The 24821-nt window shown below is 37.8% G+C and overlaps 1 protein-coding gene and 1 pseudogene across 2 annotated transcripts; both read left to right on the plus strand.

Moving 5' to 3' along the window:
- The first annotated feature begins 164 nt into the window (after nt 1-164).
- MASTL (microtubule associated serine/threonine kinase like) lies at nt 165-24693 on the plus strand. Of its 2 annotated transcripts, none has more exons than XM_019973114.2 (12): nt 165-445; nt 6246-6383; nt 8052-8191; nt 8904-8992; nt 10768-10874; nt 11068-11218; nt 12759-12931; nt 13880-15025; nt 16075-16216; nt 19585-19698; nt 19793-19894; nt 22619-24693. In XM_019973114.2, exons 1-12 carry the CDS (start codon nt 260-262, stop codon nt 22774-22776), a joined length of 2646 nt encoding a protein of 881 aa, XP_019828673.2. In that variant the 5' UTR covers nt 165-259; the 3' UTR covers nt 22777-24693. The 2 variants fall into 2 exon arrangements, with proteins under 2 accessions (XP_019828673.2, XP_019828674.2); XM_019973115.2 differs by having other exon boundaries at nt 16078-16216.
- LOC139186653 (chromobox protein homolog 3 pseudogene) lies at nt 3226-6268 on the plus strand (annotated as a pseudogene).
- Nucleotides 24694-24821: the final 128 nt, after the last annotated feature.

Consider the following 24821-nt stretch of genomic DNA (forward strand, 5'->3'; position numbering starts at 1 on the left):
TCAGTGCGAATGAGGTAAATCAGCCGCCGTCAACCTGGGGCAGCCTGTGGTAGGTTCAAGAAATTCCCGGAAGCCCCGCCTTCACGTCCATCGGCTGGCGGAGAGGCGCATGGATGGGCGTGGCGTGGGCTGCGACGTAGTGACATCACTGAGTACGTGCGGCGTGGGCGGAGCCTCACTTTGAACCTAGTTGGCGGGAGTTGCGGCTCTGGAAGGGGCCTTCCCCGGTGATAGAACCTTGCATCGGAGGTGGACTGCGATGGAGCCCACCATGGGCGGTGAGATGGAGAGTGGAGGTGGCGCGGCAACAGGAGAGTGCGTGAATAGGATCCCGGTGCCAAGACCTCCCTCCATTGAGGAGTTCACCATAGTGAAGCCTATTAGCCGCGGCGCCTTTGGGAAGGTGTATCTGGGGCAGAAAGGTAACAGGTTGTATGCGGTGAAGGTAAGAATCGAGGATTAAAGAAAGCTAAAGAGGCTGGTCCTTCGGCCCTACTTCCCGCCCTCTGAACTGGACAGGCTCCAGGGCCGCTGGAGCGACTAGACTGGATGCCTGGCTCGCTGAAGCCTCCGGGTCCCGCGAGATGATTTTCTTATTTGAGGAGACAGCGCGGGCAAGTCGCTGTTGCCTCTGCCCCGCCCTTCTGTTCCCACCGCATAAACCTTAAAAGATCTAGGACTTCTGAACCCTTTTTACTAATTTGGGCTTTGCCAGGATTCAGGTTGAAACTTTAAATTAGAAATAGTTACTTCCAAATTATATTTTAACTACCAATTTAATGTAGATTCATTTCTATTTTTGTTGAGGCGTAATTGACATATACCAATTTCAGGTGTACAACTTAACGATTCAGTATTTGTCTATGTGGTGAAATGATCGTCATCATAAGTCTAGTTAGCCATGATGAAACAGCTGCATATTTTTTTCTTGTGATGAGAACTTTATCTTGCTGCTGCTAAGTCGCTTCAGTTGTGTCCGACTCTGTGCGACCCCATGGACTGCAGCCTACCAAGCTTCTCCGTCCATGGGATTCTCCAGGCAATAACATTGGAGTGGGTTGCCATTTCCTTCTCCAATGCATGAAAGTGGAAAGTGAAAGTGAAGTCGCTCAGTCGTGTCTGACTCTTAGCGACTCCATGGACTGCAGCCTACCAGGCTCCTCCATCCATGGGATTTTCCGGGCAACAGTACTGGATTGGGGTGCCATTGCCTTCTCCCATCTTAGCAGCATTCAAATATATAATGCAATATTGTTAACTGTTGTAAGCATGCTATGATATAGATGAACTTTTGACCTGTATAACCAAAAGATATCATTAAACAAACCCCACTTTTCAAGCCTTTCATTATAAATCTGGAATGTAATTTTATTTAAAGACCAAGCTGAAATATTCCTGAATCACTCCTTTATCCTTACAGTAGCATGTGCTGTGCTTAGTGGCTCAGTCCTGTCCAACTCCTTGCAACCACATGGACTGTAGCCCTCCAGGCACCTCTGTCCAAGGGAATTCTCCAGGCAAGAATACTGGAGTGGGTTGCCATGCCCTCCCTCCTCCAGGGGATCTTTGCAACCCAGGGATCGAACCGGGGTCTCCTGCAATGCAGGTGGATTCTTTACCAGCTGAGCTACCCGAGAAGCCCAACAGTAGTATATATCATTCCAAAGCATTCAAGACTCAAAGTATTCGAAGCTGTTCAGGCCACTGCTGATTCTCAGCTACTCCCGTAGCTTCAAATTAGTCACATCTCAGGAGTGAGTGATAGTAATAAAGGAGAAGCTAGTAGACTGAGTACTGATGTGGTTTCAATTTCCTGTTGGACATTACCGTGTGAACTAGCAAGCACCTCAAAATTATACTTGCCCAGCTTTGAACATGGTCCTCTCCACCTAACCACCTCCTGGATTTCTTCTCTCCCTGTAATAACACCACCATCATTCAGGCTAGGAACTTGAGTCTTTTTAACTTTCCTCTACTGCATCTGTATATCCTCTCTCTCAACTCTGCCTGTCAATTCTGTCTCATATTCATTTTTAGTACCCCTTTTATTCCATTCTCAAGTTTGCCCAAATACAGACTTAATTTTTTCTTTCTTTTTTTTCTTAAAGTACAACTTAGTTTTTAGTAAATCAAATATTGGGTAACCATTAACACATTACAATTTTAGAAAATTTCCAGTACCTGAAAACTACGTCTCTTGGTTATCTGCAGTGTCTCCCCACTTAGCCACAAGTAACTTTCTATCTCTATTGGTTTGTCTTTTCTGGACATTCCATATTAATGGAATCACACAATACATGGTCTTTTGCATCCACCTTTCTTCACTTCGTTCACATGTTTTTGAGGTTCCTCAGGCCTTCACTGGGCTTCCCTGTGGCTCAGCTAGAGAAAAAAAAAAATCCTCCTGCAATGTGGGAGACCTGGGTTCGATCCCTGGGTTGGGAAGATCCCCTGGAGAAGGGAACGGCTACCCACTCCAGTATTCTGGCGAATACTGGAGCTGTATAGTCCATGGGGTCACAAACAGTCAGACAGAACTGAGCAGGCTTCACTTTCACTTTCTCTGTAGCCCCCGCCTTCAAACTTTTCCTAACCTTTCAGACCCACCCTATTGAAATTAATTCTCCATCACTTCATATTACAAAGATTTCTTGCTTTTTCTTCTGTTATACTAAGCAGTCATTATTAGCTGTTGAAATGAAAATGCCAGTATATTTTTTCAGAAGTATTTATGAATATCTACTTTGTGTAGGATATGGATACAGTGGTGAACAAAAACAAATATGTCCTCATGAAGCTTCCAGTCTAATGGAATGATAAGGAAATCATGTTTTAGACTGGCTTTGTCAATTTTCCTCATTTTTCTTATGGGAAGGCTCTACAATTGGAATTTACAGTGTATTGATGATTTTATTAAATGCTTTAATGAATCTTTGGAAGAAATACACCTTTTTTTTCTTTGTAATCTTCCTGAGAATTGATCTCAGTGTTCCTAACTATTCAGTTTAGTGCTCCAATTTTAACATAGACTATAGTTTTGCTTCCTTACCAATTACCTTGAGACTTAAAAAGAGTAATTAGTTGTTTTCTGTAACAAAGCATCTGACACCTAAGTGTGAGTAAACTCTAACCATTTTTAAGAATTTTTCCGGAAGATGCTGCAGACCCGGGACCCAGAGAAGCTCAGAGGCGGTGAATAATAGCTCTTTAAGTCTGCAATAAAAAATGGCCTCCAATAAAACTACATTGCAAAAAAATGGGAAAGAAACAAATTGGAAAGAGTAAAAAAGTTGAAGAGTCAGAACCTGAAGAATTTGGACTGCTGTGTAGTGAATGAGAAGGTGTAGTATTTCCTGAAGTGGAAGGGGTTTACACATGCAGATAATACTTGGGAACCTGAAGAAAATTTAGATTGTCCAGAGTTAATTGAAGCATTTCTTAATTCTCAAAAAGCTGGTAAAGAAAAAGATGGAACAAAAAGAAAATCTTTGTCTGACAGTGAATCTGATGATAGCAAATCAAAGAAGAAAAGAGATACTTCTGATAAACCAAGAGGTTTTGCCAGAGGTCTTGATCCAGAATGAATAATTGGTGCCACGAACAGCAGTGGAGAATTAATGTTTCTCATGAAATGGAAAGATTCCAATGAAGCGGATTTGGTGCTGGCAAAGAGGCAAATGTGAAGTGTCCTCAAATTTTAATCGTAAATTTTATGAAGAGAGACTAATTTGGCATTCTTGTCCAGAAGATGAGATTGAATAATTGTTTGCATTGATTTTTATGTATATCTATATATATATATATATAAAATGTGGGTCTTGGTTTTTTGATTTATTAGTGTGAAGAAATAACTACATTCTAATGAAAATCGGGTTTGATATGTTTGTTTGAAGTAGTATTGGGGAAGTTACACTAGGTTGTTTTTTTTTTGGTCTGTAGCACTAGTTGCTTTGAACAAATAAAAGCTTTCTATAGTTGCTTCCTTCAGCAGAAAAGAATTTGATACCATAGTATATTATTTCCTCAGCGTTAGAGAACAGCTTTTCTAAATGTTGGGGGAAATCTCCATAGTCATTACTTAATCAAAATTTAGAATTTGCATTTCACTCATATATGCCTAAGGATCATTCTAAGTTTTTGTATGTGTATACATAAAATACATATGTAAATTGTTTGGGAGCTTTTTTTGTTGTGGTGGTTTTTGTTTTGGTAAATATATTTAAACAACAGCTTTTCATAACCATGGATAAGCCCATGTTTCTGGAATTCCATCATTTTGAGCAATATAAGAAATCCCTTCAACTTAAACTGAAAACTTAAGTCTTAACCTTTCAAATTAAATAGTTTTGTAATTAATTAGGTAAATTAAGCAATTTAAATTAGGTAATTTTTTAAAGCATCCCTATCAGAATCTGCATCCATATCTGCATATAAATCAGCATATAAATGCAGAAGCCCTGGAAGGAAAATTTTTATCACTATCAACAACCTCCCCAAGCAAATGAAAAAAGTAGAAAAATTCTGGTGTGTTTTAAATAGCAAAGCAAAACTTAGTAAAGTGGACACTTGATGGTTCCTTTGTGTGAACCATTGTTTTACAAGAAATTGAAGTCCTTTTGCTATATTTAGGAAAGGTTGTGATATATGGATGTCTCAGATTTGTTCATGGAAACCTAATCAAATAGTTTTTAAATACTGGTAATTTACGATATACAGGAATATGCCCTACAGGAATATGTCCATAGGGCATATGAGATCTTAGTTCCCTGACTAGGGATAGAACCCAGGTCCCCTGCAGCGGAAGGGCAGAATCTTAACCGCTGGACTACCAGGGAAGTCCCAAGAATGTGTAAACACACATCCTGTCCTATAGTGCTTCCTGCATTTTAGCTGGTCCCAGTCTGTGAAGCAGACTCCCTGGTAGCTCAGTCAGTAAAGAATCTGCCTGCAGTGCAGGAGACCTGGGTTGGATCTCTGAGTCAGGAAGATCCCCTGAAGAAGGAAATGGCAATCCAGTCCAGTATTCTTGCCTGGAGAATCCCATGGATAGAGGAGCCTGGTGAGCTACAGTCCGTGGGCTCGCAAGAGTCATGACTAAAGCGACCCAGCACAGGAATAAATGAGCAAACTTTTCTAATCTACACTTGACCTGCATGTTTTTTCAAACTTTACCCCAACTCATTCCTTACATGAAGGCTCAATTTTCTCAGTATTTTGGGTTACTAGTTGAGCAGAAACCAAGAAAAACAACTTTGTAGTAATCAGAATGTTATTCAACTGTGTATTATTTACTTTATTGTAAATACTGATGAACAGTGGTCAATAGTTTTATATTCCTAAAAAAAAAAGAATTTTTCCAGGGGGAAAAAAGTACATTCTTTCTCTATTTCTATCCATCAAGGAACCAAAAAAAATTTTTTAATGGATTGGCCAATTATTTCTCTATGCCTACATTCCTGATTAAGTAAAAGTCACTCAGTCGTGTCCGAGTCTTTGCAGCCCCATGATCTGTACAGTCCATGGATTCTCCAAGCCAGAATACTGGAGTGGGTAGCTATTCCTTTCTCCAGGGGATCTTCCCAACCCAGGGATTGAACCCAGGTCTCCCGCATTTCAAGCGGATTCTTTACCAGCTCTGCTACCAGAGAAGCCCTACAGTCCTGCTTATCTGGGAGCATATTAGGAACTATTTTATGACTTGTAAGAACGGCAGAAGTGAAGAAGTGAAGTGAAGTCGCTCAGTCGTGTCTGACTCTTTGCGACCCTGTGGACTGTAGCCTACCAGGCTCCTCCGTCCATGAGATTCTTCATGCAAGAATACTGGAGTGGGTTGCCATTTCCTTCCCCAGGGAATCTTCCCGGTCCAGGGATTGAACCCTGGTCTCTCACATTGAAGGCAGATGCTTTAACCTCTGAGCCACCGGGGAAGCCAAGAACAGCAGAACAGAATTTATTTTCTTCTTACTGGTAGGGTAGACGGGGACCATTTGCTTACATCTTTTTTCTTCTCAAAAGGGATGTGATACTTTTACCACTTGATACCAAGATGAGAGGTTCTATGTTAAAGAAAGTTTTATTTTCACTAGCTGTTTTCCTAGCAGAGTTTCCTGCTGGCAGTGTGAGGGCCAAACAACATGTCCATGCTTTCTCTCTGGTTGTTTTCATGGTGGAAACTTGGAAACCTGAGACCACTCTGCGATAAAAAATAAAAAACTATCTATCTGTTGTCACATTATGTTATACAGGTTGTCAAAAAGGCAGACATGATCAACAAAAATATGACTCATCAAGTACAAGCTGAGAGGGACGCGCTGGCCCTAAGCAAAAGTCCTTTCATTGTCCATTTGTACTATTCCCTACAGTCAGCAAACAATGTCTACTTGGTGAGTAAATGACATGTTTTTCTTCATTCAGGAACCACTAAACCCAGTGACTTAAGAATTACTGTCTTTGGGTTCAGAGTACCTAGGTTTGAATTCCAGCTGTTGAACTTACTAGCTTTATGACCTTGGCCAAGTTACCTTACCAGTTCTATTTGTTAAGGTTCTTCAGGGAAAAAGAACAATAGGGTGTCTGTGTCTGTGTGTATAACGGGGGATTTACTTTAGGGAATTGTCCTTCATGGTTGTGGCAATGGCAAGTCCAAAATCTCTGGGGTAGGCTGACAGGCTGTAGACCCAGCGAAAATTTGATGTTGCAGCACAAGCGTAAAGGCAGTGAAGAGGCAGAATTCCCTCCTCTTTGGAGGAGAAAGACAGGATCCCTCAAACTTTTTTCTCTCCAGGCCTTCAGCTGATTGGATAAGGCTCTCCCACATGATGGAGGATAATCAGCTTTTACGCAGAGTCTAATGGTTGAGATGTTTATCTCATGTAAAAAATACCTTAACAGCAATATTTAGATTGGTGTTTGACCAAATACCTGGGTGTCATGGCTTAGCCAATTTGATGCATAAAATGAACCATCAGGCCTCAGTTTTCCCCTCTGCAAGGTGGGGATAACAATAGTACCTACCTCAAAGGTTGTTATGAAGTTCCAATAGGTTGATATAAACCTTGTAGAACAGTGTGTGGCACATAGTGCTAAAAATATTTCCTAAGTAAAGGATGCATAATAGAAATACTGCATAAAGTTTGATGGGTAATAAGGAAATGATATTAGGAAGTGGTGGATTTGGGATCTATGTACTTAGCAAGTTGCTTGCTTTTCACTGAACATGACAGCTTACACTCTTAATTCTAATGAGGAATTTGGGTAGGGGGCAGGAAGAGGTGAGGATGGCAGGTATTTTGACTTCCAAGTTCTAGAGGTTCATGAGGAAATAATCAGATGTTGTGGAAGACCATTCTGTGCCCCACTCCCAGTCCCACCCACTCTCCAGCAAATAAAAAGAAGAAAAATTATTCCAAATTAAAGGAGACTAAAGAGATATGGTAACTAAATCCCATGCATGGTCCTGGCCTGGGAATGAGGGACGAGGAGAGAGGCCGTCAGGAACAATATGGAATTATCAGAGAAATTTGAATACAGACTAAACAGGTAATAGCGTTATTTTAGCATTAAATTCCATGCATTTTAAAGATTAATACCAGTTGCTAATGTTGCCTTATTTAAAGTATTTGCATAAAAATACATGCACATAATGTATTTATGTTAATGTTGTTAATAACTTATGTTTATTATGTAACATAATCATGTTAATGATTAGCATAAATAAGTATTGTTATATTCATATATGTGTAGAAGAAGAAAGCAGATGTGGCAAAATGCTAATGATGGGTGAAAATAGATGAAGAGTACATGAGAAATTATTCTGTTCTTCATACCTTTTTGGTAAGGCTGAACAGTTTAATTTAAATTTTAAAAAGTGTATGGGGAAAAAAAAAGTGTATGGGAGCATGAACAAACCTGGTATTGATGTGTACTCAGTGACACCAAGAAAATGTCTGTTACAGAACCATGCTAAATGTATAATCATTAATGCTCAAATAAGATATTTTTAAGTAGTCATATTGGTTTTATTTCACAGTATTTCTATTTCATTTTGACAGGTAATGGAGTATCTCATTGGTGGAGATGTCAAGTCCCTTCTGCATATCTATGGCTATTTTGATGAAGAGATGGCCGTGAAATATATATCTGAAGTTGCACTGGCTCTAGACTACCTTCACAGACATGGAATCATTCACAGGTAATGACTGACTTTTCTCCCAACTATTACTTAAGCACAAGTAATCAAATTATGTATTTACTATTTGAGTCTTAGATATTTGCATAACCCCCAATATATGGGTTATCTTAAATTTAGTAGTAATTTGTGCGAATTTAGAAATTTCATCAACTCTTTCATCTCCCTGCGTGTGTGAATGTGTTGCTTTGTCCATGGATATCCCATTTTATTGTGGAGAATATTGACTCTTTTTTCCACTCTTTTAGCTGTACATCATGCAAAAGTACAATAGTTTATAATCCCAGCTGATTTACAGTGCTTTCCTGTGTTCAAAGAAAGGTTAAGTGACTCTTTTTGATTAAGGCTTAATCTCACACTCTCTTAATCTCACAGAAAGAGGTAAATATGATTTGACCTGGTTTGAGGTTTATTTTATTTAATGAAATTTATTTTACCTAATGAAATTTATTTTAATATAATATCTAGTGAATAATGCTGAAGATAATCTAGCATTAAATATTTAACTCCTTTATATTCAGATATTCAAATTTTAGTTTGCTTTTTTTTTTTTTAAGTTTGCTTTTGAGAGTTCTTTTCTGTACTGTCAAAGCCACCAATAAGAGACAATAAATAGGGTTTGATTCTTCTTTAACTTTCTGTTTTTTTTGCTGGAAATTTTAAAATCAACACTAGCTCTTTTTTAGTTATCTGCTACTTGTCTTTTTATGTGCAGGGATTTGAAGCCAGACAATATGCTTATTTCTAATGAAGGTCATATTAAACTAACAGATTTCGGCCTTTCCAAAGTTACTTTAAATAGAGGTAAGAAACATAGCAAGTAAGTACCTTTTTAAAAGTCGAACACATTTTAGACACTACCATTTCATTAGTTTATATTGTTTTCTGTTAGTTAAAAATGAATAAAATGGCTTTGGGTGTGTACCCAGCAGAAGAATTACTGGATCATATAGACCAAATTCTATTTTTAATTTTTTGAGAAACTTCCACTGCATTTTTCATAGTGGTTACACAGTTTTACATTTTACAGTTGACCAGCAGTGCAGCAGTGCACAAGAGTCCCAATTTCTCCACATTCTTTCCAGTACTTCTTATTTTGTTTTTTGATAGTGGTCATCCTAACGGGTATAAGTTATATTTCATTGTAGTTTGGATTTGCATTTTTCTATTGGTTACTTATGTTAAGTGTCTTTTCATAAGCCTCTTGGCCATTTGTATATCTTCTTTAAAGAAATGTCTATCCAAGACTTTTATTCACTATTTTAATTAGATTACTTGGATTTTTTTTGTTACTGAGTTGTAGTTGTCTTTATATTCTGTATATGAACCCCTTATTAGATAAATAATTTACAGATATTTCTCCCATTTTGTAGGTTGTCTTTTCATTCTGTTGCTTGTTTCCTTTGATGTTCTGAAGTTGGTGAGGTTTGAAATAGTCCCATTTGTCTATTTTTGCCTTTTTCCTGTGCTTTCAAAGTCATAACCAAGAAATCATTGCTGTAGCATTTTTTAAATTTGTAAAATATATTTTAAGAAGTTTATTGTGGTTCCTACAAGCTTCCCTTGTAGCTCAGTCAGTAAAGAATCTGCCTGCAGTGCAGGAGACCGGGGTTCAAACCCTGGGTTGGGAAGATCCCCTGGAGAAGGAAATGGCAAACCACTCCAGTATCCTTGCCTGGACAATCTCATGGACAGTGGAGCCTGGTGGGCTGCAGTCCATGGGGTCACAAAGAGTTGGGCACAACTGAGCGACTAATATTTACTTACAGTTTCATCAGTGTGAGGTATAAGTGAAGTTTAAATTCAAACTTTCGACCTACATTTTAAAGTCTTACACCACATACAAAGTATTACACTTCTCTTACTATTTTTGATATCTAAAGAAAACTGTACAATATTATGTGTGAGTGTTGAATCATTTTACAGTGTTACACATTGAAAGCTGATAAAAATCTGCATTAGTTTCCATCTTGCTTACATAGTAAATTAACATGAGTGGTCCATAATTTGTATTAATTCCTTAAATTGATTCTGCTGTTGTTGTTTAGTCACTCAGATTCTGTTATTGAAATTTATTTTGTATTCTTAGTACATTGATTCCTCTCTTAACTGTTTTCTTTTTACCACCTACTTTTGTAATGCTTTATTTACCAAGAATTATTTTGTTGGCAGTTAGGTAACACTCTTGTATTTATCTCTTTTTTTTTAAGTTTATTTTTATTATTTATTTATTTTTACCTTTTGACCCCTTTCATCCATTTCTTCCAACCCTTAATGCCACCTCTGGCAACCACAAATCAATTCTCTGTATCTATGAGCTTGATTTTTTGTTTTGTTTTTTAAATTCTATATATAGAGAAAGCATATGGTATTTGTCTTTCTCTTGTCTGGTTAGTTCTACATGTTAACTGTATAGCATGATGGTTTTCCTGGCTGTGTTTGTCTTGCACAAGCCAACTTTGTAGTTGATGTTAATAATGTGGAAAGTGGGGCAAAGTCCAGAACAAATAATTGTTGACTTTAGTCAATGACAGATAAAGTTTTAAAAGAATATCATATACTTTTCTTTCCATACATAGATATCAACATGATGGATATTCTTACAACACCATCCATGGCGAAACCTAGACAAGATTATTCAAGAACCCCAGGACAAGTATTATCTCTCATCAGCTCTTTGGGTTTTGTAAGTACTCGATAAGAAAAAAACTCACATGATATGCCCTAACATGATTGCCATTTACACGAATTCAAATATTAAGCATGTTGCATTACTTCAGCAGTTCATCTACCTAGATGTCATAACAGTCTGTGCGTTTAGGTGGTGTTTTTGTGACAACAAATCGTAGCATTTGTTTTTGTCTTCCTCTTTTTCATAGCACACACCAGTTGCAGAAGAAAATCACGACACTGCAAATGTTCTTTCCACTCAAGGATCTGAAACATCACCACTTTCTCAAGGACTAACTTGTCCTATGTCCGTAGATCAAAAGGACACGACTCCTTATTCTAGCAAGCTACTAAAATCATGTGAGTATAAAAGAAAAGGTAGTATACTCCATTAAATGTGCCCTTGAGGAACAAAGTATTTTACCATTTTAAAATTCTGAGTATCAGTAATTTTGAAATGCAGACATTCAGATAGCCTGTGGATTTGCTCTGTTTTGTCACCCAAGTGCCATTTCTGACCGGGTTTATTGCAGATCTTTGTTGTTGTTGTTGTTGGCTGCACTGGGTCTTCAATGTTATGCACAGGCTTTCTCTGGTTGCAGTGAGCTGGGGTTATTCTGTAGTTGCTGTGTGTGGGCTTCTCATTGCGGTGGCTTTTCTTGTTGCCGAGCGCAGGCTCTAGAGCCCTCGCTTAGTTGCTCCACAGCTTGTGGGACCTTCCTGGACCAGGGATCGAACTGGTGTACCGTCCATTGCAAGGTGGATTCCTAACCACTGGACCACCAGGGAAGTTCCTGTTGCAGATCTTTACATCAACAAAATAAAATGTCAAGCTAATTTTTCAATTAGCTGCAACACTGTAATGATCATTGGGTGAATTTCACTGTACTGAGTCTATGGAAATCTTAGTGGAGAAGATATAGTAATACTGTGTGCCTTTATAAAATGATTTCTAAAAGGTTCTGAAATAAAATCAAGATGATATAGTTTTAGTTATTACACAATAAAAGACAAAAGTCAAAAGTAAAGGAAGCAAGTGGAAAATCTGTATGGCACTTAACTTCACCCTCTAACTTATCAACAGTGGACAGTTTAGTTCTGTGCATGCGTATTTTCTTCATCTTAGAAATGTGAATAATGATCCTCTAAAGAGTAATTAGTGTTCGTTGTTTTCATAGATGCTATTTGTTGTGAATTTGGTCCTCAATTCTGTATATCTCTTGGATGGATAGATAGACCGAAAGGAAGAATTGCCTCCTTTTTACAAATGAGAACAAAAGAGTCTCACTTTAAGTTCAGGAGCAAAAAGTTTTAGCATCATTACTTGTTTCTAAGATACAGGAACTTGTATTATATAGATGGTGCTGCTTTCTGGCACTGGCTCACACTTAGCAAAGTCACTATTATTTCTTTTACCCAGTAGTATAAAGAAGTCCCTATGGATGTATATAATTCCACACTGGTAAGCATGTAAACCTCAACATTAAAATAAAGCTCTGGTTTTAACTAAATACAAATTGAATTGAGTAAGAGTAGTCACATTCCAGCCTTTTAGCACACCCAGATTTAGCCCATCAGTAATGAACCTTCATCGAGAAAAGTTTCAAATTGGATAATGGATATTCAAAATGAATTTTCTCCTAATTATAAATTTGCTCCCTGTCCTGATTTCTACTTTATAAATACTGAGTTTTGTCTATTAACTTTCAGAATAGTACTTGTTTGTCAAAACAGCCTGAAGCTATCCTTGTAGACGAGATAATGTTTACATAGAAATAGTTCTGATACGAAATATTTACATACTACTTACTTAACCCAATTACCTGTAAAGATTCAGGATTCACAGGGAAGTAGGAAAGATGTGACATAAGTAAGCCTCGGTGTTTTCTCTTCCCCACAGGTCCTGAAATGGTTGCCTCCCACCCCGGGATGCCTGTGAAGTGTCTAACTTCCCACCTCCTCCAGTCTAGGAAGAGGCTGGCAACATCCAGCACCAGCAGTCCATCCCATACCTTCATATCCAGCATGGAATCTGAGTGCCACAGCAGTCCCAGATGGGAAAAGGATTGCCAGGTCAGAGTGCCACTCACCTTACCCAGAACCAGCTGTGTGTGATGATAGAAACACTTGACACCTTTTCATACAAGTTCTATAAGGACATGAAACCGTTATGTGAACAGCAGTGAAGATACTCTTCATTTTCCTGTATATTCTGTCAAATTCTTTTGCAGTATTTCATTTCTCATTCAAATGTGAATTTATTCTTGTTCAGTATATGAGATTACAATTGTTTTTATTTTTTTTTTTTTAATTTATGTTTTGGTCATACTTCGAGGTATGTGGGGGTCTTAGTTCCCCAATCAGAGATTAAACTCATGATCCCTATATTGGAAGCATGGAGTCTTAACCGCTGGTTCACAAGGGAAGTCCTCCAATTTTTTAGTTTTTGCAGTATATTAATGGTAAATGTTTGGCTTCTAGGCATCTAGATGGAATTCTTTTTTAAAATTCTCTACCCAAACACAGACATTAGATTGTTGAGTTTTTTTAACCTTTGTCTTATTTTATAACTTATACTACCTCCTTCTATAACTGTTTACTGCCAGTTTATCACTTAATGGAATGGTAACTCTTCTGAATCAGAAATAACTTCTAGACCACAAAGGTGATACAGATGTGTCTTTAAAAGTGTCTATTCTAAGGAGATTGCTTGCCAAGTGAACAGATACTGAAAGTTATTTTACTTAATTTATGTATTCTATTCTGGGCTTTTAAAAGCTATTAAAGCTGAGAGGAACTAAAAATGTGATAACCTTTCCTATATAGACTGTGGATAAAATGTTAGATTAGAATTATATTAATACCCAAAGGAAAAAATCTTTCCACTTGATAAAATAAATTGGACTCTATTTGCTCCTTAATCTCAGTAATATGATTTTCTTTATTACAGTGGCTAAGTCCTAATCACTGGGCCACCAGGGAAGTCCCCTAATTTTTAAAGTGTTTTTTCCTCCCTCTTAGGAAAGTGACGATGCAGCAGGCTCTACGATGATGAGTTGGAATACAGTTGAAAAGCCTTTATGCACAAAATCTGTAGATGCCATGGAGACCAAAAGTTTCAATGAAAGGGATCTTGAGTTAGCTCTTTCTCCCATTCACAACAGCAGTGTCGTTCCTGCCACTGGAAACTCTTACGTTAACCTTGCTAAAAAATGTTCTTCAGGGGAAGTTTCTTGGGAAGCAAGAGAACTAGATGTAAATAATATCAACATGACTGCTGACACAAGCCAGTATTGTTTCCATGAGTCAAATCAGCGGGCTGTGGATTCTGGTGGGATGACTGAAGAGCACCTTGGGAAAAGAAGTTGTAAAAGAATTTTCGAATTAGTTGACTCCAGTCCTCGTCAGGGAATTATACCAAATAAAAAAAGTTGCTTCGAATATGAGTGTAGTAATGAAATGAGAGATTGTTATGCAACTCAAAGGACAGGCTTCGCATTTGAAGTCCAGGACCTTAAGCTGTTGGTATACAGAGATCAGCAAAATGACTGTGTGAATAAGGAGAATGTGGGCAGTTCTTTTACTGATAAACACCAAACCCCAGAAAAATCACCTGTCCCGATGATAGAGAAAAACCTTATGTGTGAGCTGGATGACGATTGTGACAAGAATAGTAAGAAGGACTACTTAAGTTCTAGTTTCCTGTGTTCTGATGGTGATAGAACTCCTAAAAGTATTCACATGGACTCCGATTCATCTTTTCCTGGAATTTCCATCATGGAAAGTCCCTTAGGAGGGCAGTCTTTAGATCCAGGTAAAAACATCAAAGAATCCTCTTTGGAAGAATCAAATATTGAAGACCTACTTCCTGTATCTCCCAGCTGCCAAGAAAGTACCTTGCCAAAAGGTGTTGAGTGCCCTACCATCCAAGACAGCAATCAAAAAATGTTGGCTCCTTCTTCAGAGGTCTTAAAACCATTAACCTCTAAAAGAAATGCTGTGGCATTTCGGAGTTTTAACAGTCACATTAATGCTTCCAATAGCTCCGAACCTTCTAAGATGAGCATCACTTCTTTAGATATGATGGATGTTTCGTGTGCCTATAGTGGGTCATATCCCACGGCTATCACCCCTACTCAGAGAGAAAGATCTGACATGCCGTATCAGGTATGTTACCACTGGACACTCCATGCTGTATCAGGTGTGTTATCACTTGCTAATGTGTGGTCCTCTAGATTTTGGAAAATTAACTATGACACTGACCTATCAGCTGGACTATATAATATTAATCAAATGGTCTTGTTCTGCTTATTGGGAATCTGTGGCTCTGTGGAGGTTTTACAGAAAGGTGAAGCGGGTAGCAGTGTTTAGCATTTTTAATTCCAGTGCCTCCTTCATTTGTATTGTCGTGCATACTTTCACATATTTACATTTCACATGTTTACATATTTACAATCACATTTTCACTTGATCACAGTAACTCTGAGATACAAAATTAAAATCCATCTACTTTACTGCCTTCTAAGAACATATTTAGATGATCTCTTTTCTTTGTAGAAGAGAGTTGAAAAATAAAAATTTTTTTTTCCCCTAAACTATTATCTTTTAAAACCCAAAGTTTCTTTTTTTTTCTTCCTTTGGAGAGACATCTTAATATAGAAAGTGCACACCTTGAATGTAGGGTTACAAGACTTGAGTTTTCTATTTAGAGCTTAGTGAGGGACTTAGAAATTCTTACCCTCAGAGCCTGTGTCTGCCACCTGTCCTGCTGGTCCAACAGAGTCCTTGTGAGATGACAAAATATCTTAAAAACATAAATGCCAATTGGCACCAAAGGTTATTTGCATATAGTTCCATCTTATGCATTGTCCTAGTAATTCAATCATTTTTCAGCTGTAGCCTCCCTCCAGGACACTTTGTAAGCTTGTATTGATCCATCCTATGAAGAAATTTTTCTCATGGATTTTTTTCATTGTTTCTTGCATATCCAGATCTTACTGAAATAACTGGTGTTAGCTAAGCAATTGAATTGCATTAGTATCATTAGGATTTTTTAAGTAAGATGTTTCATAATTAGTTCTGAGACCATTTCCAAAGCTGATCAAGGATTTGACTATTTTTCATGCCCAGCAGCCTTGCTTTTCTTTGGTGTAAGCATTTCTGTTCACTGTGAAAGGAATGAAGGTATTTATTGTGCCTTAAACCCTTGAAATTAGCAGACCCCAAATCAGGTCAAATCAGAAACTCCATACCGAACTCCAAAGAGTGTGAGAAGAGGGGCAGCCCCAGTGGACGACGGGCGAATCCTGGGAACGCCAGACTACCTCGCACCCGAGTTGCTGTTAGCCAGGGCCCATGGTAAGGCGCATGCGTCTTGAATTTTTGAAGTATCTATCATTATAGTTTCTTTTGAGATAAATTGTGTTAAATTTCTTTGGAACTTAGATTGCCTAAAGTAAAACAAGATGAGATCATGCAGTACTCTTTTTCTCACATACATGGCATTTATTATAGTAAATAAAGACACACAGCCATTCATCCTCAGCCTGCTGGTTTAGTCTCAGTGACCCAGAGAAGCCCCACCTTCCACCGCCTCTACTGTCTTTGTTCTAAATGTCTTCCCAGGTCTATTCTTATCTGGTTTCAGGAATACAAAATTGGTCCTGTGCTTCTGTTCGGTCTGTAGATGCCTCTTCCTGTTCAGAGCCTGCACTCACTATACCCTCAGCAGAAGGGTCCAGCCAGAGAGGAACCATCCCTCAAAAAGCAACTCAGAAATAAAAGTTCCTCTGGGCACTTAACTAGTTTTTGGACATTGTCCCTTTTGCTAAGTCACAGCATTGCTAGCTCATTTCCTGTATTATCATTTGTACATTTTCTCAAATCAATACAGTATGAATGGAAACCTCAGATGGCAAGGTTTACTTGATAAAATCTTGCCACTGTTTTAGTGGCAAGATTTTTATTTACCATAGCTAGCTAGTGAAATGTTCTAAAATTTTTATTTCCCATAAAAGTAACTTGACACATAGTTTCAAAAATAAATAATAGAGAGCAATTTGTCATTTTAAAGACAACAATAACAGTTCCCTGCTCTCTTAACTACTAAGGGGAGTTAGGGACCCCAGCCTGAGTTTCCATAGCTTCTTCTTTTAATACATATGCTTGTTTCAGCTCTCTTATATTTGTAGTAAAATTACCTGAATTATTGCTCCCAGAGTAGGCTGTTTTCTACTTGGGATAAGCTCTCTTCTTCATCTGTTATCTCTTGTATCAGGCACACTACCTGGTTTCTAGTTCAATTAATGACATAATAATGAACTTATAACTTTCAAACAATGTACCTAACTCCTGTTTTCTTACATGCAGGATTTCTGACTTCAGGTGAGTGAATTTCTGCATAAAGGAACGTGGCAAAGCACATTTATCTGAACAGTCAAAGTCTAACTAGATCACATTGCATGAAAAATTTTTCTTAATTTAAGCTCACTTATGAAATACAAAATGAGCTTCCCAGGTGGCGCTAGTGGTAATGAACCTGGCTGCCAGTGCAGGAGACGTAAGAGACACAGGTTTGAACCCTGGGTTGGGAAGATCCTCTGGAGAAGGGCCCGACAACCCACTCCAGTATTCTTGCCTGGAGAATCCCATGGACAGAGGAGCCTGGTGGGCTACAGTCCATGGGGTCACAAAGAGTCAGACATGACTGAAGTAATTAGCATGCACACAGCGTGTACATGTTTATCTTTATCCCATGAAATACAAAAATGAACTGTCTTCTGAGCAAGAAGACATCCAGAGAGATTTCTCTTCTCTGTGAAAACAAGTGTTGGCATGTGGAATTTTTTTTATTTCAACTGAAGAAATAGGCTTGATAAAAATATTAAAGTTAATAGCTACAAAAGGGCTTGAATTTTCTAAGCCTTTCATTCCATTATTATTAGAAAACAGAGAGGAATTAACAGTATTAACATACAAATTACAGACGTGGATTTTAAACTAGAAAGCCAATCATGTAAAACAATTCTGTTTTATAGTTCTAGCTATTTATTTTATAATTGATAATATATCACAATATGTGATCTTTTTAGACTCTGACTCAAGTGTATGGGTATGTATGACATATCCATGGAGAAGTCATGTATGTTTCTGACATGAGTACATTTTTGGCTGAGCTGGCAAAAGGGTCCTAATTTCTAACCTAAGTAAAATAAATTAAAATGCAGGGTTTTTCCTGATTTCCTCCTACTTTCCTATATTTGGTTATCTAATCTGTTGAAATAATTCTTTCTCAGTGCTGCTTAAAAGGCCTACTAATGGAGGTGGTTTGTGTATTTTTATAGTGATTACAATAGAGATAGAAGCCTGTAGACTGTTTGTACCTTGTGTTCCATAGGAAAAATGGGATCATGTGGCTTGCAAATGGAAAGGTATTCTAAATGCATGCGATTATTTTTTCTAATGGCAGAGTCCACAACGCTTTTCTATTGTTTTTTGTTTTGGAGGCTTTTTTGTTTGTTTTTCTACTTGTTTTAAAATGAAATGGTATTTGCTTAACCACAGTAGTGAATTTTGTGAAACTGACTTTAAAGAGTTAATTTTCAGACAAATTAGTTCTAGACTAGAATCTCAACTCTAAATTTATATTGAAGTTAATCATTTTTGGACTGAAATTAACTTTCGCTTAGGAAACATTTTGTTCATTCGTAGACATAACTAAGCAAAAGTAAAAACCAGATTATAAGGTCTTGTTTAAACATCTAAAAAAAAATCTTTGTAGGGTATGCCCTCGTGGTCTAGTGGTTAGGACTTGGTGCTTTCACTGACAAAGCCTGGGTTCAGTCTCTGATTGGGGAACTAAGATCCCACAAGCCTCATAACACAGCCCAAAAAATAAAAATAAAAAAACATCTTTGTATAGAAATGATGCTTTCATTGAAGGTTTTATTTAGAAGTCAGTTTTACCTACTTATTAAGACTTATCTTCTAATTCCCTCCTCAAGCTATAGTCTAAATGGGTTTTTTTGTTGTTGTTAAACTAATTTGTCCCCCTCTGTCCTTAAAAAGAGTATAGCAACATTAAAACACCCTGTAAGTAAGGCTTCCCTAGTCACCAGGTTATCCTCCAGTTACCATTAATATTACCTACTCATCTCATTCCTTTGTAAAACAAGTAGATACAGAGTCATCCGAATGTTATTATTTCCTGATCTGAAACTGAGGAGTACTCTAATTTTAAAGAATAACTTTTAGATTAAATGCATTTCTTCGTTGTGTTTTAGGATTTAGCACAAATAAGTCTCCAGGATATTGGAAGTAATTAATAAACGGCAAAAGATAACTTTAACTTTTTTTTTAATAGCCACGTTAATTGTTAATCTATATTCAGGACTTCCCTGGAGGTCCAGGGGTTGACTCTGCACTTCCAAATGCAGGGGGTACAGGTTCAATGCCTGGTTGGGGAACTAGGATACTGGATGCCACATGGTATGGCAAAAAAATTTTTTTAATAAAAATAACAAAACTACTATTTTCCAAGAAAATAATTACCACACTGCCTAAAGGAAGGTAATTTGGGGTTTTATACCTTAAAGAGCCAGAGGGAAACCTTAGGAAGTAAGTCTTTGGGCCTTCATTGTGCCCAGATAAAAACATATTAATGTTTTAGTTGATCAAACATTTGTAGAAAACGCTTGCAAGTTCAGCTGCTTCTTCTTAAATTCCAGGTCCCGCAGTAGACTGGTGGGCCCTTGGAGTTTGCTTGTTTGAGTTTCTAACAGGAATTCCCCCTTTCAATGATGAAACACCACAGCAAGTATTCCAGAATATTCTGAAAAGAGGTGATTCTTTTTCTCCTATCTATGAAGATAGATTCATTTATCTCTGTGTATTGTTCCTTTGACCAATGATGAACATGTTAATTTGTATCTGTAGATATCCCTTGGCCTGAAGGTGAAGAAAAGTTATCTGATAATGCTCAAAGTGCTGTGGACATACTCTTAACCATTGATGATACAAAGAGAGCGGGAATGAAAGGTAAGGTTTGGAGTTAGTCACCAAACCGTGGTGACTTTACCCTTGATTTGCTTCAGGGATGAATGTTAATAACATCAAGTTCTAATATAATACTACTGATAGTCTGACAGCTAAACTTAGTTGATTTTAAACTTTCAGTTTATTTTTGCCCTCTCAGTATTCATTGATATATTTGTCCTTACTCAGAACATTAAAATTCAGTGCAATCAGGTTGCAGTCTTGAATTTCATTACTCTCAAGCAGGTTCTCAAAACAATCTCATCTTGTCAATGTCTTTAAGTTTTTCAGAGCCTGATAAAGTTAACCATCAACTAATATAGGAAATTCTTTTAGTCAAAACTTCCTGTTCTGTGATTTCTTACTGCTTCATTTCTGACATTATTGATTGACAAGTATTTTTATGTACTCTGGCTCCTTGTTGCATTATCTTCACAGCTAAGATGCCTCAAAGACGACAAAATGGGCTCATCGTGACCCATTCAAAGGTTTTTTCCAGTACTGGAAACTCGAATGAATTTTAAACTCCAATTTTGAAACTCCAGTAAATCTCATTAGTAGTTGCCTTAAAATTCTTTTTGTCACACGGTATAGATAGAGACGGCTAAGCACTTATGTCTCAAAATACACTTCCATGTGAAGTACGATATATTAGGAAAATGGACTTTAGCAGTATGTCATTTGTATCAACTTCTAGTTTTCCCTCTAATCAGATCAGCAAACCCTATAGAGTGACTTCTAGGTGTCACTGTTGTTACCTGAGGCACTGGAGGTAACCTAGGGATGAACCAGACTGCAACTCCTGTGCTTAAGTTCTAGAACTACATTCTAGTGAAAAGACAAGAAGTAGACAAATACAATCATAACGCCATCCAGTAGTGACTACACAAAGAGAGAAAGCAGAGAGGGTACAAAGTGAAGGCAAGAGATTTATTTTTTAGACTGGATGGTCACGAAGATTTCTGACAAGTGGAGTTTGAGCAAACACCAGTGTAAAGTAAGGATGCAGACCTTTGAAAACTGAGCTCTGAAAATTGCTTTAAGGGACTTCCCTGGTGGTCCAGCGGTTAAGACTCCAAGCTTCCACTACAGGGGCCACGGGTTCAATCCCTGGTCGGGAAACTAAGATCCTGCATGCCACATAGTGTGACCAAAAAATATTAATAATGAAAATTAAAAATTGCTTTAGCGCAACAGTTCTCCTCGGGAATGATTTTGCTCCCCAGAGAACATTTGGTGTTGTCTGGAGACATTTCTGGGTTGTTACAGCATTTGGGGTCATCTAGTAGGTAGAGGCCACGGGTTCACTCAGCATTCTACAATGCTCAAGGCAGTCCCTACAACAGAAAATTATCTGGTCCCAAATGTCAATCATAACAAAGTTGTGAAACCGTTGTTTAGTAATTTGCTTAGCACATTCTTACCAGACCTCAGATACTGTTCATTTGTTCAATGAATAGTTGACCTAGTAAAGCAGACAGGGTTATTCTTCAGTTTAGTTAATCTTAACCTAGATTAGACTTCCTTTGCAGATGCAGCTTAAATAAAGAGATACAATGAGAGAATCATGAAACATCGTATCACATCCAATATTACAAGTAACTCTAAAGTAACCAATGCTCAGTTATTTATTTTGAACAGTTGAGACAAATTCTCTAAATGTGAATTACTGTTGCTATTTTATCGTTTTTCCTACCAGTCTTTTAGTTTATGGTAAATCCAACATATACACATACTGTTTTTCCAACCCACTAGCCCCAGCACAGACACACAATTCCCTACTGTCTGCGTAGTCATCTTCTGATATTTTCCTCAGATTTGATTGCTCTTTTGGTTTGCATACTGCCTTAATTGACACTTTTTTTTTTTTTTTTTGCCATCTTTACTGTTGCCTGATGAAGTGAATAGTTGAGGAGAGGGGACCTATGTCTACCAACTGAATACCTGTGTGACCAAAAAAAGCAAATTCTTATTTTAGTCGACAGAGGAAAATGTAGTGAAGATGTGATTTTGTAAGTGGAAGTCATAGACTCAGATGTGCCCATACTGCTGGGTGGCCAGTGTGTTGTAGAGATGAAAGTTAGCGAAATCAAAGAACCAGGAAGAGAAAGAATGTGTCAGAAGTGTCATTGGTGTGTATGCTGAAATTAGCAGGAAGGATAAGGATGGAGCACAGGGAAGACAGTGTGGGAGTGGAGGATGACCTTCCTGCTGAAGTGATGTAGGCGGGCGATGCTGAGCTCCAAGCAGTCAGCAAGGCCTTGAAATAAGAAGTGGGGCATTAATCACTTAAGATCAGTGATGGAGGAACAGGAAGTAGGCCAGGTTCCCTTATCTCGTGAAGTGTGGGATTCTTCCATCAGGTACAGGCAGTGAGAAAGAGAGGCTCCTGTTAAGGCCAGTCATCATTCACTCTTTGGACCGATTCAGACAAGGCACCTGTCATATGCCAGGCGATACACAGAATAACATAGCATGTGCTGTTGGGAAGCGTGTGGTTGAAGAGAGGGATGTTTTTAAAATGTCTCTGAAACGGGCATAGTAAACCAGGGCAAGGTCCATGTGAGACAGTCTCTCCTCGATGCCTGTAAAATATTGGGTTAGCCAAGAAGTTCACTTGGGTTTTTCATACTATCCAATGGGAAACCCAGACGATCTTTTTGGCCAACCCAATAGTACTTTAGTAATGGTGTCATAATATTGTTTTGTTTGATATTTTTTCCCAAGAGCTGAAACATCATCCTCTCTTCAGTGGTGTGGACTGGGAAAATCTACAGCATCAAAAAATGCCTTTCATACCCCAACCAGATGACGAAACAGATACATCTTATTTTGAAGCCAGGAATAATGCTCAGCACCTGACTGTATCTGGATTTAGCCTTTAGCTTTAATCTATTAAATTTTTCCCTTTAATCTAACCTTGCCTTATAGCATGAGCTAGCATAATTACATACACCTTAGTACTAGATTGATCTAAGTGGGAAAAATCATTATTTTACCTGGATCAGTGAGCTTTTCATGTGTGTTACAGCTTCCACAGCATTAAGAAGGCTATCAAGAATGTAATCAGTAATTTATCTTAGTCCCAGAGTTGTAAATAGATCTTCAAAGCTTTTTTCATCTTATTTATTTTGTTATTGCACTTTATAAAAATTAATGTTTCAGTAAAACTGTTAGAAATATGACCTCTTTAGAGAAAGAGTAAGCCTCGAGCTTGATTTTCTTTCTCATCTATTCATGTCGGTCTACCATTCATTTGGTGTTAATACAACAAAACATTATAATATAGTTTTATTTTATTGTAATTTATCTGTACTTGATTGCCTGCAAAAGCTGTAGTCTTGAGGGCAATCATATAAAGCTACCATTGTGACCTCAAAAATGCAATTGGAAAATTCCTTCACTCAGTACTATAACTCCTTATGGGAATGAGAAATAAAAGGATTAGGGTTTTGCCTCACTTTGCTATGAATGCAGTTTTGTTGCGTTGGCTGCTTCTGGTGCTTTCTCTACAATACAGATTACTTTAAAATAGTAGTAGAAAGCTTAGGTGAGATATACTGTAGCAATTTTAACAGCTTGTTCAATTTTAACAAAAACATGATGGTTTACATTTTTAAATAATTCATTTAAAACATAAGCAGCATTACCAGAATAGCCTGTTTTTTTAAAAAAATAACTTACTTTCACTTAATAAATGTAATTGTAAGATACTTTGATACATTCTGTCAACATCACTCTTTTCAATATAGATACACTAAGATTCAGCTTCACAAGTCATTTCTTAAATTCATTGAGGTTTTCTGCATACTTACCCACCAAAAGAGAAAAACTCAAATTTAAATGTACCATGTGTAAATTTTCTGTTAATATATTAAATACTGTTGCTCATTTTGCAAAATGGCTCAAGTGTTTTTACTTTCTATCAGCATCCTGTTATTAATGTAGTTGACAAAGATTAAAACTGTTTAGAACTGTTGCAGCGAAAGAGACACTGTAATAATCAGTGCCATGTAACTGAATCCATGATTTAATGGTTTTACTGAGCTTGTTCTAGCAATGACTACCCAGGTTTAATCCTCCTAATTGTCACCTTTTCTAACAAGAATATGTTCAAAATACAGTTGTTAAACCTTAGTTTAATGTAAATTACATCTTTCCCTTAAATTAGGTAAAAGCTAAGATTATCCTCCCATGGAATTTTCTAGTAGTAGAAAAAACAGTGGTTTTGGAATCAAGCACAAATGGTTTAAACCACGGCTCTGTCACAGTAAAAAGCTGTAGGTGGGTTAAACTCTAATCATCTACCTGTGTTGTGTAGAAAGGAGCTTCCCAGGACACCAGTCTTACCAGGAACTTGAAACATTAGTGAAAGATCAGGGGAGATGTGCAGTGAACCTAATTCAGAAGAAGTGCCCATAAGTGGAAGAGTTAAGAGAAGTGTGCTGTTAGAGCCCTAGCAGGTGCAGCAATGGCCACCTGGAATTCTGCATCCTGCAATGGTGTCTGTTGGGACCAAGTTATTTATTATCTAAACTTAAACCTTTGGGGATTCCCAGTGGCTCAGTGGTAAAGAATCTGCCTGCAATGCAAGAGCTACAGGAGACACAGGTTCTATCCCTGGGTCAGGAAGATCCCCTGGAGGAGGGCATGGCAACCCACTCCAGTATTCTTGCCTGGAGAATCCCATGGACAGAGGATCCTGGTAGGCTACAGTCCATGGGGTCGCAAAGAGTCAGACATGACTGAAGTAACTTAGCACGCATGCAAACCTTTAAGACACCTGTCAAGATGTTCTGGGTTTAGATACTCATTAAGAAAAAACTTGAGACAGAACAAGAATGAAAAAAAAATGGAAGTGTTTTGGCAACTGTGTGGATGTGTGTGTCTTTAAAGAACACAGATTGCTCTGCCAGTAGAAATCTGTGCA

The sequence above is a fragment of the Bos indicus genome, chromosome 13, assembly GCF_029378745.1.
Source record: "Bos indicus isolate NIAB-ARS_2022 breed Sahiwal x Tharparkar chromosome 13, NIAB-ARS_B.indTharparkar_mat_pri_1.0, whole genome shotgun sequence".
NCBI lineage: Eukaryota > Metazoa > Chordata > Mammalia > Artiodactyla > Bovidae > Bos > Bos indicus.

Coding starts and splice junctions, on each gene's coding strand:
- MASTL (XM_019973114.2), top strand. CDS start 260: ATGGAGCCCACCATGGGCGGTGAGATGGAGAGTGGAGGTGGCGCGGCA. Junction 10,875..11,067: donor TCATCAGCTCTTTGGGTTTT/GTAAGTACTCGA, acceptor TCTTTTTCATAG/CACACACCAGTTGCAGAAGA. Junction 15,026..16,074: donor GATCTGACATGCCGTATCAG/GTATGTTACCAC, acceptor CCTTGAAATTAG/CAGACCCCAAATCAGGTCAA.